This window comes from Littorina saxatilis, linkage group LG11 (assembly GCF_037325665.1).
Source record: "Littorina saxatilis isolate snail1 linkage group LG11, US_GU_Lsax_2.0, whole genome shotgun sequence".
Classification (NCBI taxonomy): Eukaryota; Metazoa; Mollusca; class Gastropoda; order Littorinimorpha; family Littorinidae; genus Littorina; species Littorina saxatilis.
The window spans coordinates 26,108,910-26,134,643 of record NC_090255.1 but is presented as its reverse complement, the minus strand read 5'-3'; the positions used below and the strand labels follow the sequence as shown (position 1 = coordinate 26,134,643).

General features: G+C 41.1%; 1 protein-coding gene across 1 annotated transcript; it reads left to right on the top strand.

Annotated features, from left to right (window-relative positions):
• Positions 1-10: 10 nt before the first annotated feature.
• On the top strand, positions 11-19,545 carry LOC138980122 (FAS-associated factor 2-like). The gene is made up of 13 exons (XM_070352935.1): positions 11-77; positions 1,230-1,298; positions 2,502-2,620; positions 3,110-3,225; positions 3,991-4,020; positions 6,044-6,144; positions 6,629-6,806; positions 7,751-7,849; positions 10,064-10,142; positions 11,050-11,131; positions 13,426-13,515; positions 15,854-15,997; positions 17,026-19,545. Exons 1-13 carry the CDS (start codon positions 21-23, stop codon positions 17,203-17,205), a joined length of 1,344 nt encoding a protein of 447 aa, XP_070209036.1. The 5' UTR covers positions 11-20; the 3' UTR covers positions 17,206-19,545.
• Positions 19,546-25,734: the final 6,189 nt, after the last annotated feature.

The following is a 25,734-nucleotide window of genomic DNA, read 5'->3' as shown; positions in this document are numbered from 1 at the left end:
GAAGTTCATTCAGTATCAAGATGGCGGACGGAGATGATCTGACTCATGAACAAACTGAAAAACTGGTTCAGTTCCAGGTAAAATAACTTTATTTTGTATCGGTGACAAGCGCTCGAGGTAGATTTTAACACGCTTTTGATGGATACAGTTTTTTGAATTATCAAAGTAAGGGAATTCGTTCATCGTTCCATTTAGAAGCGCCGACCTAAACAGCTGATTTCCGATGATTGTGAAAGTCCAAGCTTTCAATGTTCTTGTTTTGTTTGCATCGTGTTTGCTGTACGAAAGTCCCCGTCCCATCCCCACTCCCGAGGAATAAGATTTTACTTGGCTGAATTCAGTGTGCTGCTGCCGTGTTCATTGCGCGAAATCGTTTGTCCGTTTCTTTAAGTTGAAAGTAGCTATTGAGAGAACACTGCAGTCTGCACATCGCAGTATGCAGTTGTCAGTTACTGAGTTAGTGCGTTACTGAGTTAGCATTGATCAGCAACAGATCTAGACTGTGGAACTGGAATATGAAATGTAACAGAGCACAAATGGGATCAGTGTGCTTCCCTGTCAGACTCGGGGAATGGCTAGAGAGTCAGTATTCTATCAATCAATGACGGAAGCAAATTTCATAATCCCATAACACTAACAGACTGATAAGTGGTTAACACGTAGACCGACTGATTTACATTCAGTGACCCTGGTGGTAGCTGTAAGTGTAACTATTTAAAAAATTAATGGCTGAGCTGCTAGTCGAAGCGAACAAGTTTAGGTTGATAACAGACAGCATTTCTTCTGATCATGTGACTTTGGACTTAATAAATACAAAATATAAAAAATAATACAGTGCATTATTTATAGCATATTTTTCTTATTCGTATCTCCTAGTACGTAGTGCTACAAGTTCAATGCTTAATGAAATTAAGTCGCTGACCAGACTGGCATTACTCTGTAGCTTTTTTCTTCTTCACGACTTCGGAAACCCACTGTTTGTTCTTCAGTTTCGATCCTTAGTTTTTGTTTTATTGTACTTGTACAGTTGTAGTAATTTTGGCTAATACATTGTATTCTGAAGAATCAGCCAAATGAAACATCATCAGCATGGAAATATGTGTACACTAAGGTGCAAACATCAGTCTCATCACAATATTAGTTATTACATATATCACATCACACATGTTATTCAGACACAAAAGACATCTGTCATAAGAAATCTCTGACAATAGAATTTTATTCTGCAGGATTTGACGGGAATTGATGACATGAACAGATGCAGAGAAATTCTGCACGCTCACACATGGAATATTGAGGTCAGTGGTGCTTAGTTTAAGTCTTACAAGTTACATGGGCACACAAGTTGCAGCTTGCAGTGCCACTATTTGCAGTGTTGTACTTGTAGCTTGCACAGGGTTCGTACAGGTGCTTGAAAGTGCTTGAATTTGGAGGGGCCCGTTTCAAGGCCTTGAAAGTGCTGACAAAATTGGCAAAATCCTTGAAAGTCCTTAAAAACTCTGATGCTGCAAACTGATTACACAACAACCACCCAAAATAAACAATTGCAATGATTTATTATTTGATAACCTCACAGAAAAAGTTGAACAGTAACCTACAGTCCTTTTTGAGTCTGTCTGCTTCAAAACCATCGTCTGCTACGAATCTGTCGCCTTGGAGTTGGACAAAAATTAAATCATTAGTTTTTGAACATCCAATGGTTTAAATCGGCGTGCGGGAAGGGGGTATAATAATCAGCGAGTGTTTCATTTAGAGCTTTGAAGGTAAGAGAGTGCTTGATTTTCTCTTCTAAAGGTCTTCAAAAGTCCTTGAATTTTAGAACAAAAAAACTGTACGAACTATGCTTGCACAAGTATACTGTATACTCTGGTTTTTTAAAGATCGGCAGGATTTTTGGTTTGTTTTCTTTTCTCTCTGCATCGTTTCTCTCTCTTTCAGTTTCATTGCCCTCAAGTGCTCAGCTCCACAGACCTTTCTCATCTTCTTTGTCTATTTTAAAAAAAATGGTTTTTATCTAATCCTGGTTTTAGTAATTCTTTGAATTCTTTTGCCACTACTTGTTCCCAACCCTGTTTGTCCACAAGTCGGCTCCATGAAGACGTTTGAAAGTGTGACAAAACATTTGCATCTTCTCATAAGATTTCATCATATATGCAGGTCTAGTTTTTGCAGAGTACTACGGACTAGAGTACTCATGGCTTTGCAACATGAATACATGCATGCAGGATCCAGGAAAAAGAAAGAAAAATGGGTAGCGCCAAACTGTATGGCAGCTCACTTTCCCCAGTGAGAAAGCAGCCCTAATTTCCACGAGGGTAACCTCACAGGACTAAATTATATCTTAATAATAATAATAATAAAACATTCTTTTATAGCGCTGTTCACCGCCAAATGGCAGTCTCATGGCGCTTTACATTGGGCATTAAAATTTGACATTATACATATAAAAAGTTTTCTTGTAAGAAATAACATACAAGCATCTTATCTTTATTTTGTCACAGGCTGCGGTGCAGGACACATTCAATGAGAGAGAGGGGGCGCCACAGGTGTTTGGGCAGCCGAACACACGAGATCAGGTGGAGAGAGAACCACAAGTCAATGCACAACCCATGAACCAAAGGTAGTGTACTGAAGACAGTCTTCTGGTCTTGCGGCGGCCTCTAGCAGCTTGAAATGGACTGGCTTCTTCTTCTTGTCGTTCGCCTAGGTTACACTTGGAGTCCAGCTCTGGTTATGAAGCTGGTGGTCAAATGGACTAGCTTATGAGTGGCATTAAACTCAGACTTTCATGTGTATGGCTGAACCTGTGGAGGGTCTTTTGGGTGGTCGTTATGGGCAGGTGGGTTGTTATCAACACGTAGTCGTCAGGGCAGGTATTGGATTGTACACGTTTCAGATTTTCCAAATTTAATTTGTCAGGAAAAGAAATTTAGGCAGCAATACAATCTCTTGGGATAGATTTGAATACATACATCAGATATTGTGAAATCTAACGCTTGCAGATTACACTTGCTTCATTCTTAGTCTTTACCATTCGTTGAATCTGTGCGTAACCAATGACATTTGATATGAGAATTGAGATAATTTATTTTGGTTTTTCTTTTTGCAGGGTCTTTGCCGTCCAACGACAACAGCCTCAGGGGTTGCTCCAATGGTCGTCATATTTTCTCTTATTTCCCTTCCGCTTCTTCTACTCCACGTTATTCGACGTCTTTAGATTTTTCTGTGAGTATTCCAGGCATGGGAACTGTCAGATGATTGGCGATTTTCAGACGTAATATCTGATTTTGGGTGATCAGAACATATTAAATGACATATTCTTACTCCAACTCACATAAGCTTTGACTCGATCTTACATGCTAGGCGTCGAAACTAACTCTATCTGTCTTAAGATGTTCTGCCTAAATACTTTTTCATGGTTTCGATTGTAGTTTATTACTTATCCATACTTTGAAGTTTGCACTAACTAGATATTTGCCTGTTGATCAACATAGAAACTGCCTTGATTCTGAAAACAATCAGATGCGTAGATCACAGACTTACTTTTTAGGCCAATATGCATCAAACATGTTGTTCTTGGAGAGTCTGAGAAAATGTTTATCAGTCCAAATATTTATCAGTGTTTAATCAAAACTAGAGGCTGTACTACAATTGTTGAATTAGTTTTGGATTGCAGTATTGGCGTTAACCGGTAGTTTACCGGTTGCAACGAGAAATTACCGGAACAAAATTGGCTGTCGGTTTGACCTACCGGTTGTTTTTTTAGAACTACCGGGGTGTTTTTTTGCTGGTAGAACAATAAAACCAGTACTCTGAGTTGGACTCTGGTCCCAATGACCCGCCTACCGTTTTTTTCTGGACTGTATACATCATAAAAGTTTGTGTACCGGTTTGAAAAAATACTAGCGCCATCACTGGATTGTGGCTTATCACAGACCATGTGCTTTTATTTGTAGAAATTTAACCGTTTTGATTTGATTTGTGTTTCAGTTAGATTGTTACGACCAGATCCACGAAGAAGTAAGTACAAGTTACTTCTCCCTCTGTCTGTATCTTTGAAGGAATGATTATTGTTTTTTTGGGTTTTTTTTTGCCGCTGTTGCACCTACAAGTACAGTGGCGCCTCCCTTTTAAGACCCCCAAATTTAAGACTTTTTGGCTCACGTAAGTGTAACCTATGCGATCGTAACTTTGTCTGTCTGTGCGTGCGTGTGTATGTCTGTGGTAGAAACTTTAACATTTGACAAAACACCGAAATACTCATTTCACCTGGTGCAACAGCTTCAAAATATTGAAGCAATGATCAACATTTCGTCGGCACGTATGTAGTTAAAGTATGTATCCAAAGAAAACGGGTGGTGGGGGGTTTTGGGGGGGTAAAAACAGGTGACTGGTTTGTGTCGTGTGTGGTATGTAGACCAGGTCAGGGGTCAAGGTTAGGTCAGATCGCGTGAAGGATTGTGGTTTAGATACAGTTATCACCGAGCTGCAGTTCGCTGATTCCGAGAAGACGATTTCACATTGTTCGGTTTCGTAGCTCCAGAAAAATAGATAAAGAAGATACCAAAGGAGATTTCCTACAGGTTAATCTGCACAGCGTGTTTCCAGTGTCTGCGCGAGGAAGCGCTGTCGAAAGCGCAGTGTCGATCTGGCCATCTGGCAGTCGTGTCCCCGTAAGTAGGCTACAGACAGACAGATCTAGATCTAGTGTCTCGCACTCTTGCACCGTGTCACCTATGCTTACTGTGTGTATGTGTGACGGAGTGATTGAGTTTGTGTTACTGTTTGTCGATTTCTTACGTGAGCCTTGAAGGCTTCGCCTCTTGTTGCTTTTTGAGACTTTCTGTGAATTAAGCTCTGTTTTAAGACTCCCTCCTGTTTAAGAGCTGATTTTCTCAGATTCTTTGACATTTTATAAGGGGGGTTCCACTGTACCATAGTAAGTTACTGTCGTTTGAAGGCGTTTCATTGTGTACTGATAGTAAAAAGAGTGGATGTATGAATGGAAAAAAACCCCGCGGGTTAGGGGGAAGAATTTACCCGATGCTCCCCAGCATGTCGTAAGAGGCGACTAACGGATTCTGTTTCTCCTTTTACCCTTGTTAAGTGTTTCTTGTCTAGAATATAGTCAATGTTTGTAAAGATTTTAGTCAAGCAGTATGTAAGAAATGTTAACTCCTTTGTACTGGAAACTTGCATTCTCCCAGTGAGGTCATATATTGTACTGCGTTGCAAGCCCCTGGAGCAATTTTTTGATTAGTGCTTTAGTGAACAAGAAACAATTGACAAGTGGCTCTATCCCATCTCCCCCCTTTCCCCGTCGCGATATAACCTTGAACGGTTGAAAACGACGTTAAACACCAAATAAAGAAAGAAAGAAAATTCCACTGTACAATAGTAAGTTACTGTCGTTTGAAGGTGTTTCATTGTGTACTGATAGCAACAAGAGGCGAAGCCTTCAAGGCTCACGTAAGAAATCGACAAACAGTAACACAAACTCAATCACTTCGTCACACATACACACACACACACACACACACAGAGTAAGCGGCATAGGTGACACTGTGCAAGAAAGCGAGACACTAGATCTAGATCTGAATGGCCGATTTCGAAGAAAAAACTAGTCTCAGCCCGCTCATAATAACAATGACCGAGACTTTCAGTAATTCCTTCGCGTGACGTCTAACCCTCTTACGTCATAATGTGACGTCTTCAAATGTTGTGACGTCTTCAAATGTTAAAGTTTCTACCACAGACATACATACATACATACGCACGCACGCAGGCACAGACAGACAAAAGTTAGCATCACATAGGCTACACTTACGTGAGCCAAAAAGAGTGGATGTATGAATGGAAAATGAATGTTACTGTGTACTATTGTCCCAAGTAGTTACTGGGTAAATCTCTGCAAAGGCTTTTGTTTCTGCCAGGTTGAGCTGATATATATGTCAGATTTTAATGGTCTCTTGTGATGAGACTTGTTCAATGATGTCAGGACCACTTTTGCACATTGTGCAACTGCTTTGCTTTTTCCTTGCAGATGTGACAGACCCCTTAGGAGATGTGATGCGATTTATTGACTGTTTTGAAGCTAAATATGGAACATCCCATCCTGTCTTCTATCAGGGCACCTACAGTCAGGTAATCCCAGCAACTCTTCTACTATTGATTGCTTTTTACACTGGATTGGTGCAACAAGTTTTTTCCATGCAATATTTTTCTGCTAGCAAAGTGCACCGGTTTTGCCCTACCAATGTCTATTTCATCTATTTTTGCTATACGGATGCAAAAAAAAAGTGTTCATTAGAGTGTTCAAGCTGCCATTGATCAAAATTAGCCCTCAAAAAGCCAAAGTAATGGCATGTAAGACATACAGATGAGGTATGTTAACATTGAAGCCCGGAATAGGCCAGGTTGGCTGCTGGCTGGACGTATTTCTAGCCAGTCTCTATGGACTAACCATTGCAAAGCTGCTCAAAGCCTTTGACTACAGTGAGACTGCAATTCTCAGATTCTCCATTTTCAGATTCCCGTTACGGAAAGAGCTAATTTTTTGAGTTTCTCTTTGTTGTATCAGCAAATTGTAATCCTTCTTTTTTAACGATGCTCTATTTTCTCTCATCAGGCGCTAAATGATGCAAAGCGTGAGCTGCGGTTCCTGATGGTCTATCTCCATGGTGACGATCACCAAGACAGCGACACGTTCTGTCGCAACACTCTATGTCATTCAGACATCGTCAACTTCTTCAACACGGGTCCGCTGTTCTGGGCGTGTAACACAGGCAGTCCAGAGGGTTACAGAGGTGTGTAGTGTGTACCTTTTTGTCTGTGTATTTGTCTTTTAAAAGAAAGTGTATATGTGTACTATGCTCAGTTTGAAGTGAAACTGGCATGAGAATAATTCAGGGTGCACATGATGAGTGGTAGGGGTGGAAGAAGCTTGGCTTTTTATTTTCAAAATGACATTCTCTGTGCTTCCTGGGTTGTGGTTGACCCAGAGCCTCACAAACGTGTCTGTATCTCTGAAACTATATGGAGTATTTGATTGAAACTTCATGTCATCCTCAAACTCCAGAGGACGCTCACATCCACCACTTTTCCTAAGGAATATTTTTTGTAAACAAACATATAAACAATTAAATAATTTGAACTCGACTGTCCGAATGACATGGATGACATGGAATTAAAGAAGGTCTTTACTATGTTTATCCCTATACAGATTGTGTGGGTTGTGTACGACCCATATTTTTTACGTTGAATTCTTCTTCTAAAGTATGTGTCATGCAGGACCCACATCATCCGGACTGTGTAGTCCAAAGCATGATCTGGTGAAGGTTAAGATTTTTCATGATCATATCAATTATCATGGGTGGGATTCTTCCGGTATATGCCGGAAATCCGGATTCGTAATGTCTGTGGTGACATTTTTTGGGTTGTAAATTATACAAATCCTTCAGCGTCAGGGGGCCACCAGACCCCCCCCCCCCCCCCCCCCCCCCCCTTCAAGTTCTTCAGGATTCATGACATTTTTCAGTCTCACCCAAGTGACTCATGTCATATTTCCGTACTTTCGAATTTTCATACCATCCTGCCGGGTGCAGTTTATCTGCCGAAATACTGATCAAAACAAGTACCTAGCCTGGTTACTGGTGTGTCTTCTTTTTATTTAAAAGATAATATTATAATTCAGATTTGCATGTAGCTGCGATATGACATTTTTGACTTTCTTTTCTGTCCTTCTGTGCAGTGTCCCAGGCTCTGAAAGAGAACACATACCCCTTCCTGGGGTTGATAGTGCTCAGGGAAAACCGCATGACGGCAGTGGCACGCATTGAGGGGCCCATTGGTGAGTGTAGCTTTTAAGCATGTCTTTGTGCTTGAGAGATGATCTGTCGAGAGAAATTCAAGTTTTACGCCCTCACGGCAAAGCCATTAGGGGCATGTTCCCGGGTTTTAACCCGACTTTAAATGAGATACACAAGTGTATGCGTGTTTAGGTGGTATCAGCCATCTGCACTTATGGCAGAATGACCAAGGTCTTTAACGTGCCACTGTGGTGACACGGGAGTGGGAGATGATCTGTCTATAGTCTCAGGATATTTATAGTCACAAGGATGTCATTTTCACCTTGAAAATGTCAGTGTTTTTTTCTGAGCGCTGTCACACATATATATATATGTATAGGTTACAACACGAGTGGTTTTTTATATGGCTTGTATTTCAGTCAAGACCCAGCGGATGAATATCATCGGGAGACACGAGCCTCTGGCGAGTGGCTCTCGATTGATATTCCCGCTGGGTCTTGACTGAAATACAAGCCATATAAAAAACCACGAGTGTTGTAATCTGTATATCCCATTCTACCATCAAACACAAAGTGTAGACTACTAGCGGCACTGTTGCGATCTGTGCAGGGTAAAACAGTGTTGCCAACGAGACTTAGCCCTTTTGCAACCTTAAACTAAGTGACCGTCGCTGAAAAAATAAAACGAATGAGTGCATCGATAAGTACGCGGTAACACTACTTTCAGACCATTTAAAAGCTTTAAGTAAAGGTTCATAAGTTGCAAGAAAGTAATGAAGTCGTATAGAAATTAATTTAGTTGAAGCGCACAATTCTTTTGTTTTGCGTTTCAGGTCGGCAGAACGGGCGAAACGGGTTTGGGACCCATTTGGCTTACTCGATTCAGAATCAATTCCACGTTGTTTTTCTCGAACGTGTGTAATTAGGCTTATTGACAGAGAAGCAAATTTTAGGGAACAAATATGTAGGTTTAGATTTAACCATTTGCTCCCTATTTGAAATGTATCTACGTGATAAACTGTTTTGCGAGTGTGTTTGCATGGATGAACTTAAACTGGTATGGGTGAGGAAAACGCGACCGACACGTCTGTCACCGCCGATTGATTGCATTTTGAAGGAATATGACTGGATTACGGAAAAATACACACATGTTAAGTTATTGGATACCTTCATCGCCAATGTGGATTTACTGCAGAGCCAGGCAAAATAGTAGACTTGCTTGCAAAATACGTGAAACAGCGAAGCCCAACCGTGCCAGGGAAAGGACGCTTATTGGTCTCGCTGCGCATGTCACCAGTGACAGTGTTGTTGCTTTGAGTTTGACTAACAAACTCGAAACTGTCATTTAAAACATGAGCCAAATGTGTATTGATTGTGTGATTAGTCTATGTGACAGGGCTTCTATTATCTGTGCTCCCTAGCTTCTGTCAGTTCCCACACCGACACTGCCAGAGAAACTGAAGACGCACACCAAAACACACAACCGACAGATTCTCAAAAGTCGTCTGCTAACGATACAAGGGAGGGTACTCGTGTTTTTGTTTTGGTTCGCTTGCATCTGGTTATCTTGTAAGTTGAATGTTCGTTTTTTTCGACCTGCATTGCTTTCATAATGAAAGAAACGTTTGCTTATTGCATCTCATACATCAGATCAGTTCTGAGATTCATTTTTGCGTGCAACTGATATGGTTTTCTGAGCCGTGCAATACGATTTTGGAACTTCATACAAATGTGTCACATTGTTCGGCGCGAGGTCAAAGGTCGGGAGGAAAGTAGTTCTTTGCCCAAATCGGAATCTGCACTATCATATATTTTTTGGAGTCCATGATGTATTTATTGAGCTATAAAAATACAACATATATACCCATACTGAAGTAACAGAGACAAAGAAGGGAGGTCATGGGATATATATATATATCTGCAGGTTGGTTAAGTTTGTTCAGGTACTCCGTTAGTGCAAAGTTGTCAGTGGTGAATATTTGTGCAGATGATATGTTCTTACTATTGAGATATATGTCATCAAATGATGCTGTGTACTGAATTCTAGGGGGAATTAAGTGAATTGAAAATCAGTTTTAGAAATTAGAATAGTTGTGCAGTGTGAATACTTTAGATATTCAGCGTGAGCCCTTCAGCTTCAGAAATGAATAGCAGTAACAAAAGTTGACAAAAATAGGAAGTAACCAGTTTATCTTTAAGGCTGAAAGCAGGAACAGAAATTAAATTTGCCTTCTAACTCTTCTTTTTTTCCCCCAGGCCCTGATGTGCTCATTAGACGGTTAGAAGGTGTGATGAGAGAAAACGAAGCTTCACTTGTTGCAGCCAGAGCAGAAAGGTAAGAGTTTGATTATCTGTCTGCGTGTGTGCACAGCCAGACGTGTGTGTGTGTGTCTTTATCTGTTTGTCTCAGAGCCAGGCTTTTACATGCGATAAGAGCACCCTTGCTATCAGCCAAAAATGTCCATACATTGCATTTGCAGATGGCCTGTCATGACAGGTATATTTGGGTCAAAATGATAGACAAAGGGACCAACAGGCAGGGTTTCATTTACTCGTGCGCCCTGCGCCATTGGCGCATTAAATCTGAAAATGTCCCATCACAATTCCCTTCAGTGTGTCAAAGGGCGCATTGAGATTACATACCACTGCGCCACCAAATATACACTTTACACACACACACAAACACAAGCACACATACAGAGATAACACGATATAGCGGCTAAATCTCGCACCGAATTGCACCATTTTGCATCTTTGGTCAAAATGCGTACAGGCCTCTTTGATGCTTCTTGCTTTCGACTATGTCCCATCGGAATTTGGTTCAGGGGGACAAACGTCCCATTGCCTTTTTCTCCCAGGTTAAACCCTGAACAGGTAATAGATGAAGAGGCTACAGAAACTATCTTTTTTTGTAAGTTGTACTTTCATTGGAGGGGCCTCACATCACAGATACCACTGTATAATCAAATGTTACAATAACCAAGTTACTGGTACAGTGGAACCCCCCTTTTAAGACCTAAAAATCTGAGAAAATCGGGTCTTAAAAAGGAGGGCGTCTTAAAATGGGGGTGAATGTGCAGAGCTTATGAACAGAATGTCTGAGAAAACAGGGTCTTAATTAAAAGAAAGGGAGTCTTAAATTTGGGGACTTAAGAAGGGGGTTCCCCTGTACATGGATATGCCAGCATAAAGACAGGTTTGTGTTGTTTTTTGACGATTCTAATGTGTGTGTCTGTGTGCAGGGAAGAGCGACAGTTCAACCAGACGTTGCGTCAGGAGCAGGATGCTGCCTACCTGGAGTCTTTACACGCCGACCAGGAGAAGGTGAGGCAGTAAATTATTGTCATACAGGCCTAGTAGCGCAATGGCCTAGTGGATTACTCGCCGGCCTCCGAAGCGGAAGGTCGTGGGTTCGAATCCCGGTCGCATCTGGTGGGTTAAGGGTGGAGGTTTTTCCAATATCCCAGTTCAACTTGTGCAGAACCGCTAGTGCCTTCCTTACCCCCTTTGAATGTACACGCAAGCTCAAGACCAAGTTCGCACGAAAAAGATCCTGTAATCCATGTCAGAGTTCGGTGGGTTATACAAACACGAAAATACCAAGCATGCATCCCCCGAAAGCGGCGTATGGTTGGCTGAATGGCAGCGTAAAAACTGTCATACACGTAAAAGCCGTGGGAGTTCCAGACCAAAATGATGATGTCATACAATAGAACTCCTCTTTATAGACCTCCAAATATCTGACAACAGACCGGCATGGTTGGCCTAGTGGTAAGGCGTCCGCCTCGTGATCGGGAGGTCGTGGGTTCGAACCCCGGCCGGGTCATACCTAAGACTTTAAAATTGGCAATCTAGTGGCTGCTCCGCCTGGCGTCTGGCATTATGGGGTTAGTGCTAGGACTGGTTGGTCCGGTGTCAGAATAATGTGACTGGGTGAGACATGAAGCCTGTGCTGCGACTTCTGTCTTGTGTGTGGCGCATGTTATATGTCAAAGCAGCACCGCCCTGATATGGCCCTTCGTGGTCGGCTGGGCGTTAAGCAAACAAACAAACAAAAATCTGAGAACAATAGGATCTTATGAGAGAAAGAAGTCTGGAATGGATGTATGGTTACAGGCTTTATCAATAGGACATCTGAAAACCAAGGGTGTTGGGGGGGGGGGGGGGTTCTAATGCTCAAGTGCTTTTGTTTAGTTATCAAATGTAGGGGAGGGGGGGGGGAGTTCTAATGAACAAGTGCTTCTGGTTAGTTATCAAATGTAGGGGAGGGGGAGTTCTAATGCACAAGTGCTTGTGGTTAGTTATCAAATGTAGGGGGGGGGGGGGGGTTCTAATGCTCAAGTGCTTGTGGTTAGTTATCAAATTAAGGGGGAGGGGGGGGTGTTCTAATGCTCAAGTGCTTGTGGTTAGTTATCAAATTTATGGGGGGGGGGGGATTTCTAATGCAAGTGCTTTTGGTTAGTTATCAAATTTAGGGGGGGGGGTCTAATGCTCAAGTGCTTTTGGTTAGTTATCAAATGTAAGGTGGGGGGGGGGGGTCTAATGCTCAAGTGCTTTTGGTTAGTGATCAAATTTAGGGGGTGGGGGGGGGGGTTCTAATGCTCAAGTGCTTTTGGTTAGTTATCAAATGTAAGGGGGGGGGGGGGGTTCTAATGCTCAAGTGCTTGTGGTTAGTGATCAAATTTAGGGGGTGGGGGGGGGGGGGGTTCTAATGCTCAAGTGCTTTTGGTTAGTTATCAAATTAAGGGGGAGGGGGGGTGTTCTAATGGTCAAGTGCTTGTGGTTAGTTATAAAATTTGTCTCCTTATGGTTGTATGGAAATGGCCTATTCAGTTGTAATATACTCCCCATTTTTGAGAATGTCTGCCCTAGTGGCATGATCAAAAATAGTCAAACATGTAAAAGTCAGCTCATATTAAATTAGGTTTTTATGGTTGTTGCACACAAATGAAATGTAGAAAAAGTGTAACTACAATTATTAAAATATTTTGTCATAGAGCACGACCGTCACAAGATGAAACCACACAACAAAGAGTTTCGCATGATCTCATTTATAAGTAATGCGGTCAAGAAAGAAAGTACAAAGCTACATGAAGTGGTGTTGATCTCAAAGTGAGCTGTGTCTGTTAACTCATTGTCTCCCAGGTACGGATATATCCGTACCCACTCATATGGCTCTATCTGACCAGGTACGGATATATCCGCTCTGACTGTTAGCTCCAGTCGCTTCCTGTATCGTCGATCTAACGCCTGCATTCCAGCGTGTTGATACAGAGTTCCTACACAGTTACTTCAATTCTGAGTGACCTGCTGCAGCACAACTGGTCTCAGCTAAAGAAAAACTTGGTCAACATAGGTGGGGTAGAAATTGTTAAGCGGTATCATGTACACCAGCTTTGTTACGTAGTTCGTATTACTGAAAGATAAAAGCTTCACTTAGATGTTAAATTATCCTGATACCAACATAAACCCGAGACTAACCGATGCGTGTGTGATTTGTACCTTCGACACTTGGCTGAACTTCTATGTCATTTAAACTTGATTTTGTACCCCCACAGCTGTGAGCGTTTGATAAAAGTTTGGTTCATGTGTCATCATTGAAGTGTGTGATTTCTCAGGAGAGACGGAAACAGGAGGAGCGAGACAAAGAAGAAGCGGAACGACAGAAGGAACGGGACAAAGAGGCCAAAGCACAGCAGATGATACAGGTATGCTTCAGGTTATGAGAGAGAGATATTGTTAGAGAGATATTGCTCACTCTCTCTTTAAAACAACACTAACAAAAAAGGTGATTGTTTGAATGGTTAATCTTAGACAAAACGTAACATTTGCTGGTACATCTTCTTCTTCTGCGTTCGACGGTTGACCTAGACACAATCATTTGTCGTAGTAAGCGTAGACATCCGGTCTGCTCCCCGCCTAATGGCCGATGTCTTCCGTCTTCGGGGGACTTCGTGGGTTTAAATTTGGAGTGGTCCTTCTCCTAGAGGAGTTTACTTGCAGGGATAGTGAGCCTCCTCTGCCCTCGTTTTAATTTTGGAGTGATCTTCTCCTAGGACAGCTGCCTTCCAGGGTTGACGAGCCTGTCCTGCCCGGCTATTTAACCCATAGTTGGGGGTTGGTTCGTGGGCACCAGGGCGTATCCACACGCCGGTGGGCCTGCATGCCACACGTCTAGGGGCCAACCTCCTCCGAGTCCTTGTAGTTCAGCCTGGGGCCTTTCGGTACCCAGTTCACGCCTGTCGCCACGATGGAGGCACTACAAAGGGCTTGCTGTGGAGAGGTTATGTACTGGCAGGAGAGACTGACGCAAGCTGCTCTCTTTTCGCGTTGTCCTGAAAAGGACGGTGCTAGCCAGCGGTGAGGGCTGAAAGCGAGAGGTGACAAGCACAAAACACTTCGCCAACACACTAGACACATCACACAACCATTTGACAGGCTGGTACATCAACCCAGTGGTCTTCGAAGCGGACAGACAACCAAACAAATTGTTTGTTTTCACTCTCTCTTTGGACTAACTATGGAACTGAAGCCAGAGATTGTGGGTTAAGCATACCCACAGGACGTCAACATTATCAATCAGTGACGGTGGGGGTTGGTGTCAGTCACCAAGACAGAAACCTCCGTCATGCAAGAATGTTTGCTCCCCCCCCCGCGGGTTAGGGGGAAGAATTTACCCGATGCTCCCCAGCATGTCGTAAGAGGCGACTAACGGATTCTGTTTCTCCTTTTACCCTTGTTAAGTGTTTCTTGTATAGAATATAGTCAATGTTTGTAAAGATTTTAGTCAAGCAGTATGTAAGAAATGTTAAGTCCTTTGTACTGGAAACTTGCATTCTCCCAGTAAGGTAATATATTGTACTACGTTGCAAGCCCCTGGAGCAAATTTTTGATTAGTGCTTTTGTGAACAAGAAACAATTGACAAGTGGCTCTATCCCATCACCCCCCTTCCCTCCGTCGCGATATAACCTTGAACGGTTGAAAACGACGTTAAACACCAAATAAAGAAAGAAAGAATGTTTGCTCCCAGCTCTTCCACACTAAAATCCAAAAACAGTTAGAATGCTAACGTTCCAACATTCAGAATCAAAGAAAAAATAATCAATGTTCCAATTACCTACCATTCTTGTTTTTACATTCAGTCAAGTTTTGACTAAATATTTTAACATAGAGGGGGAATCGAGACATTTTGTAAACGTTGAGGCGGCACTGTCACACCTAGGCCCTCATTTTTCAATCAAATTGATTGAAATTTTGGCCAAGCAATCTTCGACGAAGGCCGGATTTCGGTATTGCATTTCAGCTTGGTGGTTTAAAAATTAATTAAGACTTTGGTCATTAAAAATCTGAAAATTGTAAAAAAAAAAAAATTTATAAAACGATCCAAATTTACGTTCATCTTATTGTTAATCATTTTCTGATTCCAAAAACATATAATTATATGTTTTATTTGGATTAAAAACAAGCTCTGAAAATTAAAAATATAAAAATTATGATCAAAATTAAATTTTTGAAATCAATTTAAAAACACTTTCATCTTATTCCTTGTCGGTTCCTGATTCCAAAAACATATAGATATGATATGTTTGGATTAAAAACACGCTCAGAAAGTTAAAACGAAGAGAGGTACAGAAAAGCGTGCTATCCTTCTCAGCGCAACTACTACCCCGCTCTTCTTGTCAATTTCACTGCCTTTGCCGTGCGCGGTGGACTGACGATGCTACGAGTATACGGTCTTGCTGAAAAATTGCAGTGCGTTCAGTTTCATTCTGTGAGTTCGACAGCTTGACTAAATGTTGTATTTTTGCCTTACGCGACTTGTTTTTAACTACGAGGGGTGTTTTTTTGCTGGTAGAACAATAAAACCAGTACTCTGAGTTGGACTGGTTCCAATGACCAGCCTACTGTTTTTTTCTGGACTGTTTACATCATAAAAGTTTGCGTACCGGTTTGAAAAAATACTAGCGCCATCACTGGTAGAGTGGGATTATTTTGATGATTTCAATATTTTAACTGACAGCGCTAATTTGGTTGTTTTTTTCCAGGATCGTCAGCGACAGAAGGAACTGCTGGTGCAGCAAATCCCAGCAGAGCCTGACGCAGACAACGCAGATGCTGTTCGCATTGTTCTCAAGACCCCCAATGGAAAAAGACTGGAACGTCGCTTTCATAAAGACCAGTCTTCCAAGGTTTGTAACGTTTTCTGGTGTGTCCCCCTGTGTGGCTGTATTTCTGTTAAGATGTACTAGATACAGCTGTGAAGGCAAAAGAAAAAGGGAAAAGACTGTGTGGTCTAAAGTAAGAAGCTTGTTTTAATTTAAAAGTGAAATTGAATTAAATTGTGCATGATTTTGTGCTTTCGGTTGTAGTTGTTGGACGAAATTTGATTGAAGCCATATTGGTGAATTAAATTCTGGTGTTAGTGTTGCTTTCAGTTAAATCTTTACTGTGACTACATGTTGACCTAACTCACACACACGCATGCACGCACACACACACACGCATGCACACACACACACAAACACACACATGCACGCACACACACACAAACACACACATGCACGCACACACACACAAACACACACATGCACGCACACATGCAGGCACACACGCACACACACAGACAAGAGTTGTGTTTGAAATAGCAAATTTTGTACGTACCATATTCCTTAATATTCCTTAATGGGACTGGGTGGCCGAGTGGTAACGCACTTGCGCTCGGAAGCGAGAGGTTGCAAGTTCGACCCTGGGTCAGGGCATTAGCAATTTTCTCCCCCCTTTCCTAACCTAGGTGGTGGATTCAAGTGCTAGTCTTTCGGATGAGACGAAAAACCGAGGTCCCTTCGTGTACACTACATTGGGGTGTGCACGTTAAAGATCCCACGATTGACAAAAGGGTCTTTCCTGGCAAAATTGTTTAGGCACCGTGTGACTTGGAATAATTGGCCGTGAAAAGTAGGATATGCGCCGAAATGGCTGCGATCTGCTGGCCGATGTGAATGCATGATGTATTGTGTAAAAAATTCCATCTCACACGGCATAAATAAATCCCTGCGCCTTGAATATGTGCGCGATATAAATTGCATAAAATAAAAATTTTAAAAATAAATAAATCCCTGTGCTTAGAACTGTACCCACGGAATACGCGCGATATAAGCCTCATATTGATTGATTGAATGAAGAAGTGAATAAAAGTCTGAATTTTTTCTCCTTTCAGTTCTTGTATTTTTTCGTCTTCTGCCACGAGGAGTGCCCAGACGATTTTCAAATTGTGACCAACTTCCCTCGGCGAATCTTGGAGTGCCAGCCTTCTGCCGCCAGCCCAGAGCCCCCCTCGTTAAAAGAACTTGGATTAGGCAAATCGGAAATGTTGTTTATACATGATAACGAGGCGTGAAAGGATTGTTTCGGTGATGAACGGTGTGGGCAAAATTCTGTGACTCGGTCAAGTGCAGCAAACGTGAAACAACATGTGAAACCACTTCCTAGAACCGTTGCAATATAACCTTCGTGGTTGAAAACGACGTTAAACACCAAATAAAGCAAAGAAAGAACTTCCTAGAACGGCATTGGGTCAGTAAAGAGGGGGATGATTTGTGTGTTTGGCTTTGATGTAGATTGTGTCTTTGGCGTCCGTTTTCTGGGTAGAGGTGTTGGTTTGAGAGACCAGTGTGTTTCTGCTGATTGTAGTTGTGGTGGGTGTTGTTTTTTTTTTGTTTTTTTTTTAAATTCTTGTAACTCATTCTCACAAAAGGGGTAGGGAAGTTTGTGATTTTTGACACCCTCATTTTTACATCATTGACTTCGACAATTCTTCTTCTCCTTCTTCGTCCATGGGCTGAAACACCCACGGCTTGTACATGTATAAGCGTTTTTACCCCGCCATTTAGGCAGCTATACGCTGCTTTCGGAGGATGCACACTTTATATTTTCATGTTTCTATAACCAACTGAACTCTGACGTGGATTACAGGATCTTTTTCGTGCGCATTTGGTTTGTGCTTGCATGTTCATACGAGGCACCAGCAGGTCTGCACATTAGTTGACCTGGGAGATAGAAAAGATCTCCACCCTCAACCCACCTGGTGCAGCCCAGGTTAAAACCAACGACCTTCCGCTTGGGAGGCCGGCATCTTATCCACTAGGCCACGTGCCTGTCTGACATTGACAATTGAATTCCCACATCGTTTTGTGAGTGTGTTTATTCTGAACAGGCTTTTGGGACTAAGTCTTCTGACCCTGACATTTCATGTAGGTATTTTTTTTTTTTATGTCACTGTTAGTAAATTGCATCTGTTTCTAGTGACCCAGTAAATTGCATCTGTTTCTAGTGACCCAGTAAATTGCATCTGTTTCTAGTGACCTTGAGAAATAACAGCAATTTTGTGTTTGATGCTCCCTGGCTTTAGCTCAGTTTTGCCCATTTCAAACTTTGCACCCGTTTTGTGAGAATGGGTCTTGGGGTTGACCGTACAGCTGTTGATTTGAATGCGAGTAAACTAACAGGCGTGTTCTCGACGATGAAAGAACCAAAATGAAAGGTGTAATTGTGACCTGTGTCCCCTTGAGGCATTAAATGTTTAGTTCATCTGCAGATTCTGATGTTGAAAGAAATAACTGCAGACATCAGGCTGGAGAACTCTCCTCATATCTGCGATTGTTCTTCTTCCCAAAAGATGCGGCAGAGAAAAATTCCTTCAAGAAAATAATCAGAGGCAATCTGTCCACGCTCACTTCCACTTTTTTTTGTCAGCAATGCTTTCTAGCTGCTAAGAGAGGCTGTTAAATTGCCTTTAAAGCTAAGGTGGGGGGGGGGGGGGGGTGGTATAGAGGAAGTTTTCACATGATTATTGCAGGTTGCCTTGGTGAGGCCAGCCACTTCTCAGAGATGGTTTTACTCCGCTGTTCTTCAGCCTGATGTGTGCTGAACTTGTAGTCTTGGCAGGAATTGAATAGATGTCCTCTTTTCTTTTCTTTTAAAATGGCATTGATTCCTGAAGAATTTAATGAAGTTTTTTTTATGTTTTACCGATCAGTTGTGTTTTATGTTTCAATGCGCACTGTGATTGGAATATAGTGTAATCACAGCTGTTTTGGTTGATACGTGTAATGTATTGGACTGCAATAAGCATAGAAGTTTATGTTGATGATATTTTAAGAAATGCTTCCAGTGGAAGCTGAGCAAGTTTTAGTCTTGATAGAAATTTGTTGTTTTAAAAAAAGTTGTTTTTTCTGTGTAAACAATCATATTTTCCACCTATGATCTGTCCAGAATTTCACATGGGATAAGAGAATGACCCCCCGCAGGTTAGGGGGAGTCACATATTGGTTGGGACAAGAAAGAATTTACCCGGATGCTCCCCAGCATGTCGTAAGAGGCGACTAACGGATTCTGTTTCTCCTTTTACCCTTGTTAAGTGTTTCTTGTATAGAATATAGTAAATTTTTGTAAAGATTTTAGTCAAGCAGTATGTAAGAAATGTCAAGTCCTTTGTACTGGAAACTTGCATTCTCCCAGTAAGGTAATATATTGTACTACGTTGCAAGCCCCTGGAGCAAATTTTTGATTAGTGCTTTTGTGAACAAGAAACAATTGACAAGTGGCTCTATGCCATCTCCCCCCTTCCCCCGTCGCGATATAACCCTTCGTGGTTGAAAACGACGTTAAACACCAAATAAAGAAAGAAAGAAAGAAAGATATAACCTTCGTGGTTGAAAACGACGTTAAACACCAAATAAAGAAACACACACACATGCACACATTTGACAAGTGGCTCCATCCCATCTCCCCCCTTTCCCCGTCGCGATATAACCTTCGTGGTTGAAAACGACGTTAAACACCAAATAAAGAAAGAAAGAAGAGAATCCTTCCACGTGGATGGGGGCTGGGTAGGTCATGTGGTAGAGCACTGGACTTCTCATCCTATAGAGTCACGGGTTCAAATCCAGATTGGGACAAACTTTATGTGCAGACTCAGAGACGGTATCCATGTCCCACCCCGTGTCACAACAGTTGCACGTAAAAGACCTCGGTCTTTCTGCTGTAAGTGCAGGTGGATGAGTCCTACTAAACACACACACCTGGGTAGCGCCACTCTTGTTGTTGCTAGCTTTCCACTGGGAGGAAGCGACCCAAATTTTCCAGGCCGTTGATTGTTTGTGTGTGTTAAGGTGGAACGATGCTCTTATCCCATGTCAACGCCTGGATGGATGATCGATTGTGTACACAGCGGTTAACATGGCAAAGAGAGTGTCTTTAGGTTAGTAGTGTACTAACTGTGTTGATGGCTGCTTCTCTGCCTAACTCAGTGCGACTGCAAGATTTCCACTGCCGCTAAAGTGAGAAAAAAGCCCTTGCTTGTTTCTCTCGTCATGTTCTGAGTTTTGAATTTATGGAATGCACGGATTGTGTGTTTGCTTTTGGTTGATCTTCACACATTCTGTCTTTGATTGGGTGCCTGGTATATGGAGTGAAAGCTTTGTGAAATAGGTTTTTTAAAATATGTACTGCGTGACTGTAGAAGAAAATGCAGTGAAAGAGTGTGTTTGTGTGTGTGTGCAGATGTGCGTATGGCAATACATTCTCTGTTCGTGTGCTGCCTCCTTTAATCAATCCCTTTACTGTTAAAACTTAGTTGGTGAGCTTACTGATTAGTTGATTGTTTGATTTCTTTTTTAAATTCCTAGTCCAAAAAAAGGTTGGCTCTCTGTTAATGCAATATCTATTTGGTTTTGTTATTTTTTGTATTATTATTAACATGATTATTATATATTTACATGTATATATATAGTTAGGTTCTTTTTAGGTTATAAAGATTGCTTGATGTCTTTCTTGTGAGTTACTGTTTGAAGGCAATGTGTGTATGAGCTCACACAAGCATACGTGAACAGCTCAGATCATGGGTAATTTTAACACCTTCACATTTAAATGCTTATTTTATAGCCATCCATTGAATTGAGAAGAAAACAAAGCATACTAAACTGCTAAGCATGAATCAAACAATAAGAAAATAAAAAGAACCAACAGCATCGTTTTGTATGTGTGGGTAGTAAACACGTTTTATTTACAAAACACGGCGGAAAATGGCGACAAATTTGTTGCACAGCGTCAGGTCACTTTCTTCAACCAAGGCCAGTACTTTCATACATGACAAAGGAAAGCAAATATGGCCTGAATAATAAAGTTATAGTGTTCCTTTGCGTGTCTGAGTGATAAACTGTTTTAACCAACTATCTTCTGAAACGTAATTGCACTCAGCAGATTTGTCTTCCGCTCATAACTTTCGTGTCACACGGTCTTTGCGACAAACAGATAGATCGCATTCTCGCAGAAAATCATTGACAACACAGACCAGTCATTTTTAGCATTGCATTTGGGAAGGGCTACTATTATAGTGTGTTTTAAGAAAGAAAAACATTACAGTATCGGCAGAACACGACCAAATGAGTTTTCGTGTCACAGCGTTATGGGCGTGAGATTGTGTTCTCACACTGTAGCAAAATCATTGACAACACAGACAAGTCAGTTTTAGCATAGACATTGGGAAAGGCTACTATTATAGTGTGTTTTAGGAAAGAAAAACATTATAGTATCAGCAGAACACGACCAAATCATGACAAATGAGTTTGCGTTTTGGGCGTTATGGGCGTTTTTTCACACTGCAGATCATATCTCAAAAACTACGGAGTGGATCTTTATGAAATTTTATATGGATATTTTTGACTGGATTTTCTCATAGAAGGTTTTTCCGTTTATTGATAGGACAGTTTGATGACGTCATATTTTACCGTTTGCCAAAAGGTCGAGGCAGCACTTTCACAGTTACAGTTTTTCATCAATTTGATCGAATTTCTTATCACACAATCTCAGATCTAGGCCGGATTATGGGATTGCATTTCAGTTTGGTCACTTAAAGTTTTGTTATTGAAATGTTTGTTCAAAATATGTCATTTTTTCAAATTTTTAAAAACTAATATTTGAAACAAAAAAATTATATTGGTGTATTCCCAATTGCGTCCTGTATCTAAAACTATATAGTTGTGTTGTTTTGTATTGATAATTATGCTTAAAAATGAAGAAAACCGATAAATAACCACTATCTTTATTTATGAAAAAAGACACTTAAAAACAACTTCTATCTATTCCTTACCATTTTCTGATTCCAAATATATATAGTTTCATGGTGTTTGACGTTGAAAATAGGCTAAAACTTAACAAACTCGGATCGTTCAATGGAAATTATACTTCCAAGCTCCGTGCAGCTGACAACATGATAAAAACACGTCATTTCAAGTGTGGAACACGCTCATGACGTCATACTGAAAGGGGATGAATTATGGCTTCACCTTGCGATGTTTCATTTCAAACATGGTAACATTTTTAAAGGGGTTTCTTTCTCAGATTTATGTTTGCCCTCTGTCTGTCTCTCTATGTCTCCGTCTGTCTGACTGATTCAATTAAATGTGTAATTACTTAGTTTTGCTAAAGTCAAACTAAGTAGGATATACCTAATTGATTCAGGTCTCTAAATTCTTATTGTAAAATTGTGAGTTTTATTCAAAACAAATTTAATTGGTGTTTTAAACTCAATAATGGGGCATGCTGTGATGAGTAGAAGAATGTGTGCTTACGAGCAGAAAAAGCCCATCAAAGTCAAGAATCGTGTTTTTCTTTTTCTATTTTTACCTTGTAGCTTCATACAGACACTAAGCAACAGTGTAGTTCCACTTCTAGTGCAATATATTGTACTTTACTTTTGACCATCTGTGTAACACTTTATTGACCCATGATCTGAGCTGTTCATATACACACTTGCTTTGCAAACACACATGTATGCACACAAAGTCGTAAACTAGAGAATCGCAGATGCATTAGGCTGCAAGCCACTGCCAATCTTTTTATCTTACTGCTGCAATACAATCCCACCATCATCAAGTTGGTCATGTAAAGTTGAGTGAAGATCAGGTTAAAAAAAAAAAAGGGGGGGGGGGGGGGCAGGGAGATTAGGCCTGCTTACCAAGAAGTCGTGGGGGGGGGGGGGGGCGGGATGTACAAGTCCAACATCTGCACATATACCTGGATTAGGAAATGTGCATAGCGACAGAGTACAGTGGAACCCGTCTTTCAAGACCCCCAAGAATCAGAATATCCTGTCTCAAAAAGAGTCTTAAGAATGAAGGTACATTCACAGGTAATGACAAAAATACCTGAGGAAGCAATGTTTTAAAGCTAAGAAGTCTTCAGCTGAGCAGGCCTGGGAATGATACACCTTCCGTCGTAAGTACGACGAAGTCCTTTTCTAACTGTGTAAGAAAAGAGCCTCCATGTGCCCTTAAAAGTGCTTAAAACGCAAAATGTTCCCGTCAGTACGCCCAAACCACTTTGACTCACTCCCAGGCCTGATTGAGGGATCTGAATAGAGGAGTTACTCCCAGGCCTGATTGAGGGATCTGAATAGAGGAGTTCTAGTCATGCACATAACTGATACATGGTAGCACATTGTACATGTATTTGCAAGTGGAGAAAGATTTTAATTCAGAATGTCACAAATTAATTAATTAATGTATGCATTTTAGGTGACATCAACTGATCAAGGCGGGTACTTTGATTTCTGATGTTTTGATTTAACCGGAATGTTTGATGGTTTTCAGTGGTTGTTGTTGGGTGGAGTTTTGTGTGTGTGTGTGTTATTTTTATTAAGTTTTTTTTTTATATATATATTTCTTTAATTTCTGATTGGTATATATGTATAGGTTACAACACGAGTGGTTTTTTATATGGCTTGTATTTCAGTCAAGACCCAGCGGATGAATATCATCGGGAGACACGAGCCTCTGGCGAGTGGCTCTCGATTGATATTCCCGCTGGGTCTTGACTGAAATACAAGCCATATAAAAAACCACGAGTGTTGTAATCTGTATATCCCATTCTACCATCAAACACAAAGTGTAGACTACTAGCGGCACTGTTGCGATCTGTGCAGGGTAAAACTGTTGCCAGCGAGACTTAGCCCTTTTGCAACCTTAAACTAAGTGACCGTCGCTGAAAAAATAAAACGAATGAGTGCATCGATAAGTACGCGGTAACACTACTTTCAGACCATTTAAAAGCTTTAAGTAAAGGTTCATAAGTTGCAAGAAAGTAATGAAGTCGAATATAAATTAATTTAGTTGAAGCGCACAATTCTTTTGTTTTGCGTTTCAGGTCGGCAGAACGGGCGAAACGGGTTTGGGACCCATTTGGCTTACTCGATTCAGAATCGATTCCACGTTGTTTTTCTCGAACGTGTGTAATTAGGCTTATTGACAGAGAAGCAAATTTTAGGGAACAAATATGTAGGTTTAGATTTAACCATTTGCTCCCTATTTGAAATGTATCTACGTGATAAACTGTTTTGCGAGTGTGTTTGCATGGATGAACTTAAACTGGTATGGGTGTGTGAAAACGCGACCGACACGTCTGTCACCGCCGATTGATTGCATTTTGAAGGAATATGACTGGATTACAGAAAAATATGTGGACTTACTGCAGAGCCAGGCAAAAGAGTAGACTTGCTCGCAAAACACGTGAAACAGCCGATGTTTGATAGCTGAAGGCGCACACCAAAACACACTACCGACAGATTCTCAAAAGTCGTCTGCTAACGATGCAAGGGGAGGGTACTCGTGTTTTTGTTTTGGTTCGCTAGCATCTGGTTATCTTGTAAGTTGAATGTTCGTTTTTTTCGACCTGCATTGCTTTCATAATGAAAGAAACTTTTGCTTATTGCATCTCATACATCAGATCAGTTCTGAGATTCATTTTTGCGTGCAACTGATTTGGTTTTCTGAGCCGTGCAATACGATTTTAGAACTTCATACAAATGTGTCACATTGTTCGGCGCGAGGTCAAAGGTCGGGAGGAAAGTAGTCCTTTGCCCAAATCGGAATCTGCACTATCATATATTTTTTGGAGTCCATGATGTATTTATTGAGCTATAAAAATACAACATATATACCCATACTGAAGTAACAGAGACAAAGAAGGGAGGTCATGGGATATATAATATATATATCACATTATCAGAGAGACTCAATGGTTTTCAGTTAATTTGTTTACATTTTTTGGTTATATCTCTTTGTCAAGCAACTGCCAACAGAAAACAAGGTAAATAATAACCCTGTCAGCAGTGATGTACTTCAGTTTTGTGTGATCATGGTTATTATTGCGTGTAAATGTGTGTCGTACGATATTTGCGGCATTCTCTATCACAGATTCTTGGAATGTACAACTTGTTCTAATTTTCTCCTTGTTGAATGTGTGTGTGTGTGTGTGTGTGTGTGTGTGTGTGTGTGTGTGTGTGTGTGTGAACTATTAAGCGCAGCAGTCAGTTTGTGTTGATTTTAAGTTTCTGGGATGCTGAGATGTTATTGTACAAAGTGTGTCTGTGTGTCGATCTGTATGTGTGAAACTGTGTGCAAGTGCTTTGTTCTAAAAGAGTGTGAGTCTGATTTCTAAATCGGTATGTTTTACTGAATTGCTGCTTGAAAATGGTAATATTGGCGAGTGAAGGCGTGAAGAAAGTGTTTGTATCACAGAGTTTCAGAGAAATAAAGTGTACAAACCAAGAAGTGGGGATTCATTGGTAGTGTTCTCCGTCTCTCTCTTGTTTTATTTCTACATGTATTACTGAATTCTATCCTGTTAGATTTGAGTTCTTGCCCAGAAGTTAGCTTGGCAAGTTCCCCCCCAGGAAAAATACACAAGCAACATTCTCTCTCTCTCTCTCTCTCTCTCTCTCTCTCTCTCTCTCTCTCTCTCTCTCTCTCTCTCTCTCTCTCTCTCTCTCTCTCTCTCTCTCTCTCTCTCTCTCTCTCTCTCTCTCTCTCTCTCTCTCTCTCTCTCTCTCTCTCTCTCATTTACAATTACAACAAATACAAAATGTCAG

Bases quoted from the DNA above. Each gene is read 5' to 3' on its own strand.
- LOC138980122 (XM_070352935.1), top strand. From the start codon at position 21: ATGGCGGACGGAGATGATCTGACTCATGAACAAACTGAAAAACTGGTT. The intron at 1,299-2,501 runs GTCAGTGGTGCT...ATTTTGTCACAG, and splicing joins CTCACACATGGAATATTGAG to GCTGCGGTGCAGGACACATT. The intron at 11,132-13,425 runs GTGAGGCAGTAA...GTGATTTCTCAG, and splicing joins TACACGCCGACCAGGAGAAG to GAGAGACGGAAACAGGAGGA.